This window comes from Metarhizium acridum, assembly GCF_019434415.1.
Source record: "Metarhizium acridum strain ARSEF 324 chromosome Unknown scaffold_466, whole genome shotgun sequence".
NCBI lineage: Eukaryota > Fungi > Ascomycota > Sordariomycetes > Hypocreales > Clavicipitaceae > Metarhizium > Metarhizium acridum.
The window spans coordinates 163,151-174,238 of NW_027094038.1; the positions used below are offsets into that span (position 1 = coordinate 163,151).

At 24.3% G+C, this 11,088-nt stretch overlaps 1 protein-coding gene across 1 annotated transcript; it reads right to left on the reverse strand.

Annotated features, from left to right (window-relative positions):
- Positions 1-5,326: 5,326 nt before the first annotated feature.
- On the reverse strand, positions 5,327-7,898 carry J3458_018260 (uncharacterized protein). The gene has a single exon (XM_007813542.2). The coding sequence runs from the start codon at positions 7,832-7,834 to the stop codon at positions 5,426-5,428; it is 2,409 nt and encodes an 802-aa protein (XP_007811733.2). The 5' UTR covers positions 7,835-7,898; the 3' UTR covers positions 5,327-5,425.
- Positions 7,899-11,088: the final 3,190 nt, after the last annotated feature.

Below are 11,088 nucleotides of genomic sequence, written 5' to 3' on the forward strand. Positions count from 1 at the left end.
AATAAGAATTATATTATAAGGTTAATAGTAGAGTATTTTTTAGTATAAAAGATTATTATCTTTAAGTTTATTAAGAATAAATTAACGGAAATAATTAAAGGGCCTTATCTTACCCTAATAATTAGCTTTATTTAAAGAAGTACCCTTTAAAGGCTTTATATAAATAATTATCTTAATATATATAAAAGTATTATCTTATTTAAGGTTATACTTATTATAAATTTAAAAGTAAAAGGTATATTTAAGCTAAAGAAAATTAATATATACTTAAAAGAAACTTTAATTAAATAAAGAAAAGTAAAGTATCTAATAAATAATAAGAGAATTAACTTAAAGCTTATTATTATAATTTTATTAAATTTAAATAATAATAAAGAATATAAATTTATCTTTAAGAATTATTTTTAAGATAATTAAAATAACATTTAAAAGGTTCTTATAAATATAATAAACTTAATTACTTATAATTAAATAATTAAGAGATAAAAAAGAGAGATATTAAAAGAAAAGAGTTATAAAAGAGAAAAACTAATAGTTAAGTAATATTAAGTAAAAAACTATATAATAATTTATTATAAAGTTTAAATAAAGCACTTAAAGCTATAATATTATATACTATAAATATAAAAAAGTACTTTTTATATCTCTTAAGTATTTAATTTTCTTATCTTTTATATATATTAATATCTTTTCTTCTCTTTAATATAATATAGCTTTTATATCTTTTCTTTTTAAAGCTTTATAACTCTTAATATTATTATTATTAAAAGTATTATAAAGCTTTTTTACTTATTATTTTATATAATATTAAATTTAAGCTATTAAAGATTAAATCTTTTAGCTTACTTACCCTTTAAGTTCTACTTATAAGATATAAGAAACCTTATAAAAAGATATTTAAGTATTAATTAAATTAAGTAATTAAGCTTTTTAAGTGTTTTTAATTAAAAAAAGTATCTTTAAAAAAACTAAACGCGTAAAGTATTTAATTATAATTACTTAAATATAAGTATAAGTTAATATTATTAAATTAAAAAAGAATTAAGTGTACTTATTTTTAAAGATTAAAAATATAATTATTATTATATATAAAAGAATATACTTTATATATACTAATAAGTTTTATATAAAAAGAGAGAAGTTACTTATTAAGTAAAACCTTATTAACCTTTATCTCTTTTAATTATTATTATATTAACCTTAAAAGTAATAGAATTATAAGCGTAAAGTTTATAAGAACTTAAAAATCCCTAATAAGTATTATAAAAGACTATTACTTATATTTATAATAATATTTAAAGAGTTATAAAATAATTACTTAATAGAAATTTATAAATTTATAGCTAAAAGTTATATTAAAAAAGAGTTAAATTATTAATTAAATTAGTTTAAATTAATAATAATAGGTTATATTATAAAAAGAGAAATTAAAAAGGTTTTTAACGTTATATTACACTTATTTATTATATAAGTTAAGTAACTTATTAAGTAAGAATTATATAAATTAATTAATAATAAGATTAAAAGACTTAATAATACCCTAATAAATATTATATATAACGTTTAATATAATTTATAAGATATTTATATATATTAAAAGAAAATATAATTCTTTATAAGATTTATATACTTTTTAAGCTATTAAATATACTTTACATTTAATTATAAGTTTAAGATATTATACGTATTTAACTCTCTTATAAAAGGTAAAAATTAACGTTTTAAGTAATTTATTAAGAGATAATAATAAGTGCTTTAACTATTAAATTACCCTTATAAGTTTAATTATATTCTAATATTATATATATTATAAATTAAAAACTAAGAATATAATTACGTGTATTTAATATTCTTAATTAATTACTTTAAAGAACCTATAAGCTATTACTTAAATAAAATAATAGGAAAATAAGTTAAATTAAAGAATATTTATACTTAAGAAATAATAATACTTAAAGAGAAGACTTTAATTAAAAGTAATTATAAATTATATTTAAGAGATTAATTATATTTATTAAAGAAAAGCTACGTTATAAATAATAAAAGAGTAAATAAGGTTTTATAGATTTTATAAAATATAGCTATAAATAAGCTTAAAGTATACTTTAAAGTAATAAGAGAGAAAGATAATAATCTTAGATTCTTAAGTTAAAGTCTTTATAAAAGTAAAGGTAAATTATACGTACTTATAATAAAGAAGAATACTATTATATTAATTAAAGGCTTTACTCTAAAAAATACTTATATTAATTAATAAAGATATAATTATTTAAGATTAATTAAATAAATTATAGCTAATAAGAATATAATTATATTTAAAATATAATATTATATAAAAAGAACGTAGCTTAAAATTTTAAGAGAATATTTAATTACTTATAATAACCTATGGTAATTAATTATTAAGTATAAGATTAATATAATTATTAAATACTTTAAGGTTATAAGAGATTAAATAAATAAGAAAGTTATTAATCTTATAAAAGTCTTAAAAAAAGTTAAGAAGAATATTATTATATTAAACTTAAAAAAGATACCTTAATAATAGAGTTTTAATAACTTTAATTAAAAGGGTAATAATAAAGAGAATAATATTTAAGGCTTTATAACTTTAAAGCCTTTAAGATTAATATTAAGAAAACTAATAAATTAACTTTTATTATTTAATATTAGTTTATCTTTTTCTTTATTATTATTCTATAAAAGCTTTATTAAAGAAGAGAAAATAATAATATTAAATTAACTTTTAACTATTAAATAACTCTTTAATTACTTAAAAGACCTTAAAGAAACTAAGAAGATTAAGAAAAAAGTAAAAACTAATATTATATTATTAGCTATAAAAATAAATACTTTAATTATAAAGAAAATATTCAAGAAGTAATTTTAAATATAATAACCTTTAATTAAAGTAAAGCTCTTATAAGTTAAGTAAAATACTATTACCTCTCTTTAATTAAGAAGATTATATATAATATAATAAACCTTTTATAAGGGTATATATAAGAATAATTAATATATAATAAATTACTTATAGGTATAAGCTTTATAAACTTAATTTTAAAAGAATTAATATAAAAAGAGTTTTAATATAATATTATTAAATACTATTAATTATTTTAAGAGATAATTATTAAATCTATAAAACGCTACTTTATAAGAGCTTTTAAGAGATCAAAACGTTTTAATATTATAAAGAAAAAAGAAAAGAAAATTAAGCTAATAATATTAAAGACTTTAAAGTTAAGTAAAGAGATAAGAGAGCTAAAATTATAATTAAATAATTAATTTATAAATTAAAAGATTATATAATAAATTTACTTAATTATTATTACTTATTATTAACTTATAAAAGTAATAGGCTTTACTTATTTAAGAAGAATTTATATAATAATATTTATACTTATAAGTTAAAGAAAGTTAAATAGTATATTTAATTATAATTATATTATTAATATAAGAGAATAAATATACGCATAAGTCTTTAATTTAATAAGTTTTACCTTTATAATTAAGTTTATAAGATCTTTTATTAATATTTTATTAAGTTATTTAATTAGCCTTATATAAGCTTATATTATATAATTAAATTATTTAAGTTATTTAATTACTTATTTACACTTATAATAAGCTATAACTTATAATATATATAATTAAAACTATAAGTATTTTAAAAGTATTTAATTACTCTATTTAAATTAATTTATTACTTATTTAAGAATCTTATTAGCTTTAAGAAGTAAGTTATAAGAATTAAAAAGTAACTAGATTATAATACCACGTATAAAGTTACTAGTATATATGTGTATTACGTTTAAGCTAATAAACTAGTAATAATTAGCTAAGCCTAGCTAAATAGCCTTAAAAGTAAGAATAAAGTAAAGTTTATTATAATATATTAATTATACTAAAAATATTTAAAATATAGCGTTATATTAAGCCTAAAATAATATAATATAATATAATACTTAAAGAAAATTACGTAATAGCCTTAAATACTTAAATATTAAGATAATTACTTATTTAATATATTAAAGTTAACTTAAACTTAGCTTAAACCTTTACTATATACGCTTTAATAGACTATTATTAAAAAAATTAACTTAATAAATACCTTTAACCTATATAATTTAAAATACGCTTTATATAATTATAAGTTATAGTAAGGTAAAGATAATTTAGAATAAAAGTAAAAGGGTTTTTCTTTTTATATAAAGGGTTTTCTTACTTAAACTATATATAAAAGTACTAGAATAGCTTATAATAGCTTTAAGGTACTTAAGTAATAATAATATATTTAATTTAACTTAATAAGTATAATTTTCTTTTAATAAAAGTTTAAATATATAAATAAAAAATATTTTAAAAATAAATTAAATTATATTATAAGTTTTTATTTTACTTAATTTAAAAAATAAAGCTATATAACTTTTAAGTTTATTAAAGAGATTTTAATAAATAAAAACTTATTAATTATAAGAGCTATTAATAAACTATACGTTTTTAATTAACTTATATATTATAAGCTCTTTTTAAGCCTTAAATAAGTTTTTATTATTATTTAATAAGATTTTTATTAAAATTAACTTTTATTTTATTAAAGTTTTATTATTAATAAATATTTTATAATAAGTATAACTTATATTACTTAATTTTATAGCTTATAATATTATTTAAAAAGTTAATAAAGTTTATTAACTTAAGTATTTATAATCTTTTATAATATTATAAAGTTAAATAAAATACTTTTACTTAATATAAAAGTATTAAGTATAAGTAAGTTTTATCTTATATTAAATATTACTTAATTAAAGTTATTTATAATAAAGTTTATTTCTTATTATAAATTAATTATATTATATTATTATTAATATATTTCTTTAAAAAGTAAAAATAAACTTAAGAAAAAAGAGAAAGAAAAAAAAGAATCTCTCTCTTTTTACTTTTCTTTATATTTTTATTTAACTTATAAATTATTTAAGCTAAATTTAAGTTACCTTTATATTAGGTTTAATTTAAGTTTAAGCTATTAGCTTAAGCCTATAAGAATTATATATAAAAGTATTAGAATAGCTTATAATAGCTTTAAGATACCTAATAATAATATATTATATTTAAATATATAGTAAACAAAAATATAATATAATATAAAATGTAATATAAGATACACTTATATTTACTATATTTATAGAAGCTTTAAATATAATATAACTTTTAATATTAGAAGAGATTTATAATAAGAAAAGAGAGAGAACTAACTTATAAGCTAATAAGTATAAACCTTATTTATATATATTATACGTTTACATTTAACTTATATTAGCTGCTCGGCTATGTTTAACATTTAATAACTTAGCCTTAATTCTTATAATTAAGAACACTACTATAAAGCTAACTAATCTCTCGCTAATAGTGTAATGTTAAGCTACATAAACGCCCCCCTCACTCCTGCGATATCATGCAAGAAACCTAACTCCAGCTGGCTCTTAACACCGCTAGGACGTGATACCGCCTTGATCTTCCCCCTCGTATCTCGAATCCGCTGTCGGTTGTTAGGCCCCAGGGCGGCCAGTTGGCGTCGGGGTGGCGAGAGAAGCCGCGAGCGCTCGAAATCAATTATCATTACCCTTCGAGTTTCTGGGTTGAACAGCATATTTTCCCGGCGCGCATCCTTGTGTACCACCCCTTCTTGATGAATGGCCTTCATGGACTGTATTGCCATTTCCGTTAGAGAGGCCTCATTAAGATCTGCTGCGTGAATATCTCTCAAGCCGACCCCCGCCCAGGACATAAAAGATAGATGGACCACCTCGACACGGAAATCATAGTAGTACGTTCTGCCGAGTGCACCGAGGTCGATAGCACCAAGGAAGACGGGCACATGAGTCCCTTGTACTACCTTAAGTCGCTTGTAGACTAAAGCTTCGTGCTTCAGATCCGAGATAAAAGCCTTCACTGTACCTTTGCCAATAAAAGTGTACCCATACGCAAGCAAGGAAATCTTGAAGAGGGCCCCACGAGCACCAGTGATATCCAACGATGTGATTCCAGAGTCCAGTGTTCGTTTTAGCTGCTTAAAAAGCAGCTCGAGGAAGTCGACGTGTGTGATGGGATGGCGTTTGGAGCTATCCGTCTTGCAATTCCGAGGTCTATGAAGGGCAAAATTCGGGCAGTTGGCGTCAAGTATATAACCTCTCACCAGACCAAGCAGACACCTCTGTGTACAGTACTGGACACCTTGATTACTGTCCTTAATTCTGTTCTTGCTGTTGCCTTGACTGCTATCCTTAACAGTCTGCTCTGCAAGCCGCTGGCTCCGCCGAGTTCCCTGGTTATGACCTGGCTGCCGCTCTGCTGGACTGGTTCTGGGCGGGTGATTTGAACCCCCATCGTCATCGGAGTTATCATCCCTTCGCTGTCTCGCGGGAAGCTTACTTCCACGTTCAGTATTAATTTTCAACTTCCTCTGGCGGCTTACCGAGCGATCGACAGTACGGTAAGTTGTGGGAGTAAAGGCAGGTGAGCTCGGCGGCGCCCGTCGCTGATCCTCGGGAATTGTGCTCGCTGCACGCCGGAAATCCACATTCCACTGCCTCAGCCCACTTATGACCTCCTGGCGCCTATCTTGACCTATGTGCGCGTGATCGCTAAGTGCCAAGAGATGGAAGGCTACGTACTGAGCAACAGCCGTACATGAACGGAACTGGGCATGGGCTTGCACCTCTGGGCCAGGCTCCGCCAGATGGTAGTAGAGAACCTCGGGAGCTCTCCAGTCGATCTTGAGAAAAACAATGGCCTCACCAGTCGTCAAGAGGCTATAAGCTAGACCACTCTTGATCATGTAGTGGTAGGTTTGCGTGATGGCGGCGGCAGTTAGCTCCTCTGCGTAGTGTTGAAACTTAGCTTCTGCCTCTGTTGGGATCTTGTTCTTGCAGACAACGTCTTGGAAAATGTTCATGTCGTGTAAGCCCACGCGGAGCTGTGGAAGCGTGAGCTTGTGGGGTGGCTTGTACTCAGCGATTGCAATGATAGTGCGTATTGCCAGGCCAGCCTTCTCGTAGCGATAGATGCAGATTTGGTCGGCATTCAGCTTCGCAGGGTCCTGGATGAGATCTGGTGTCTTGGGGCGCTGAGGCTCTGGCCCTGGCTCCTCTGGCTCCTGATGCAGCGGCGGGAGGGGTTGCTGGCGTTCTCGTTCAACGACTTCGAAGGCCGTATCACTGATCGCCTTGAGGTGGTTCTCAAACTTGATGCCAGATCCAATATTCAACTGCCGTTGAAAGTCCTCAGATACACTGAGCTCATGTATGATACACCTAACCTGCTCCTCTACACAATTATGCAGAAAATTCTCAAGCATTTTCTCGTCTGCGATAGGAGCTGCCGACACTTTATTGCCAAGGGTCGTCAGGTAGGCTCGATTATCAAAAAGTAGTTCCTCTACCGGGAAGAAGGAGTAAATGATACTCAGCATCTCGCTCTGCTCATCAAAGAAGCTAGTCCATTGCTTGAGATGCTCTGGAACAAGCTTATGGTCGGCACGGATGCTGCCAGTGGTGGTCTTGGACGGATCGGTTTCGACCGAAAGGCGGGCGTAAACAAGATTGTGGCAGGCCTCAAGATACTCATCTAGCGTTGTCGGTCGGGTCTTTTCCCTTTCCTGATCCCTTTCGGTTTCTGCTCGATCCCTTTCGGTTTCTGCTCGATCCCTTTCGGTTTCTGCTCGATCCCTTTCGGTTTCTGCTCGATTAGCTCGCTCCTCCGCTCGTGCAACTCTCTCCTCTGCCTCTAGTAGACGCTGCTGATACTTTTCCGCGTCCGTTAGAGCACTCATGGTATCGGCTGAGAGGGCAAAAATCTAATACTAGGTCGGCCCTAGAGAAGGAAAGTTAGTTCAGTATCAATACAGGCTTAACATCAAGAGTCAAGGGGCAAAGGAATACTTAATGGTGTTAGTAGCGTCTGTTGGGAGGAAAAGTGGACTCGGTTACGTTACATAGTGGTATGAGGGGTAACATTTATTATCATAACAGGTCGCGTTGCCTGTTTAACGCGTTGTAGCTCGGCCAGTAGAAGTCGCTCCTTTAGCGACCGTAGATTCACGTGAGCACGAATCGTGCCCGCCCTATCCCCTAGACTGCGATAAGGCTCTAGCCATGTATTTGCAGGGATTTTAAGCCAATTAAAAACTAGAAAATGAAAGGTACTTTATTTCACACTTAAATTATACTATAATAAAAGTCCTAATAAGCCTTTATGTTACAAAGAGCTACATTACACACATCATAGCCCCAACGCGATTAACAGGCTACTACCAAAGTCACCCAAAGTCACCTAGCTGTTGTGGGTCCCGTAACTTCGTTGGAGCCTTATCGCAGTCTAGGGGATAATTTGGTTGTTTAATCGGAGCTCTTACCACTACTCGTGCCCGCCCTATATATTTAGGCGGCTCGTTTTACTTACCACCCAAAGGTGGTACTAGATAACTAGTAAGGCGGGCTACCTACTAAGGCGGGCTAATTTTTTAATATTAACGCGTTAACCCGCGAAAATAGCTGTAATTAGCGTTTAAAAGCTAAAAAGCGAAGTTAAATTACGCGTTATTAAGGCTCTTTAATTTATTAATAAAAATCTAAGTGTAAAACTTTTAGAGTATTAATAAAAAAACTATACTATTATAAACTAGCTATACTATACTACTATAAGTATACGTTCTTAAAAAGTATAAATAAACTTAAAAAGAAAAAGAAAGAAAAAGAAAGGTTTCTCTCTTTTTACCTCTCTTTATATTTTTATTTAACTTATAAATTATTTAAGTTAAGTTTAAGTTATCTTTATATTAAGTTTAACTTAAGCTTAAGTTATTAATTTAAGCTTATAATATACTCTTTTACTTACTTAAACTCTTATAGTATTTAATTAATAATTATATAAGATATATTATACTCTCTTTTTAATCTTTATATTTACTTATTTTTATTACTTTTTAAAAATAATATAAGTGAAGTATAAAATAATTCTCTTATATTATCTTTTTTTTACTTTTTATAATTCTTATTCTTACTTTTTTCTCAAAATAATTTTAAATTTTATTATATATATTTCTTTATAAAATTTATTTATTAAGCTTTTAAATTAATCTCTTTATTCTTATATTAATTTAAAAGAAGAAAAAAATAATATAATTAATATTATTAATACTCTTTTACTCTCTTTTACCTTATATTTTAAGTATTACTTAAGTAGTTTTATTATAAAAGATAACTTTAATAAGAATAAGTTTTTTAATAATAAAAAGCTTATTAATTCTTATATATAATATTATAATTAACTCTTAAATATTAACTATTATAAATATACCTTTAATTTTAATATAATTTATTAACTTTATTATAATACTTAAAGATAATATAATTAAAAGTTATATATTTATATTATAAACCTTAAGTTTTATTATTAATAAAAGAAGATTAAACGTATTATTACTTATAATAATTATATTATTATTAAAGTTATTAAAAAGAGTATTAATATTAAGGCCTTTTAAGTTAAATTTACGTATAAGTTCTTCTTTATAATAAAAAAGTTTTAATTTATACTTACTTATACTTATATTAATTTTAATTTAATTTAAATAATTAAGTTCTTTATTAAGTTTAAATAAAATATTTTATTTATAATTTAATAAACTATTAGTTTTAATATATCTTTTACACTTATTATTTATTATAAAAGTATTATTATTTACTAGAATTTAAGTTATTTAGTAATAATTATAAAATTTTATTATAATTAAGCTAGTATTACTTAAGCCTTTAATTAACTTATTAATACTTAATATTTTAATTAAAAAGAATATATTATATAAATAACTTATTTTAAAAGAGTAATTAAATTTATTAACTTATCTTTTATTATTTATACTTAACGTTTTATTTACGCTTATAATACTTTTTTATTAGAATTTTCTTTTATTATTTTAGCTTTTATTATCTTTTATTAATACTTTAAATAATCTTTCAATTATTTTAACGCGTTTATTTTAATTAAAAACCTTTATTTTATTAATTTAATTATATTATTAATTATCTTTACTTCTTATTTAATTATACTTTTACCTTTTATAATTAAGTAATTAATTACTTTTACTTCTCGCTTAATTATACTTTTACCTTTTATAATTAAATAATTAATTATACTTATCTTAAAGCTATAATATTTCTTTAAGAGAAAAGAGTTTAATATTAATTAAAATTAATATCTTAATAATTTCTTATTAATAAATAAAGGTAAAAGTAAGTATAAGAGAAAGGCCTTTAATTATTTTTAAAATACCTTTAATTTAAAGGCTTTATCTTATAGCTTTTTCTCTTATAAAATTAGCTTTTATACTTATAATATATTATTTCATTAAGATTTCTTATTATATATTAATATTATTAATATTAATAGTTTTACTTTTATTAATATTACTTTAAGCTTTTAATTTAATTTTAATTTACACGTCTTTCATTAAAGGTTCACTTATTTATTAAATATATTAATTCTATTAATTTATTAAATTTAAGCTTTTTCTTATTTACTTAACTTATAGCTAAAAACTTTAATAGTTTCCCTTTAATATTACTCTTTTTTACTTTAATAAAAGTTATTATTACTTTTTATTAATAATTTATTTTTATTTTATTTTTAAGTTAATATAAATTATTTCCCTTTAACTTTATTATCTTTTAATAGTTTAAATATTACTTTATATAATTATCTTACCTTTATAACGTAGTAGTTAAACGCTATAAAGCCCTACCTTAGCCTAGTAGGTAAAGCATTAATAAAAAAACTATACTACATGTAGTTTTTTAGTATAGTTTATAGTATAGTATAGTTTTTATAGTTTTAATATAGTTTAATTATATTATAATTACATTTATAGTATAATATATAATTATAAAGAAAATTTTTAATTATAAATATAACGTTAATTATAAGACTTATAAGGTTAAAATTAATATTCTTAAATAAAGCTAATTTAACTCTTTATAATACACTAGTTTTTATATATATAACTTATAAATTAAACGAGTTATAATA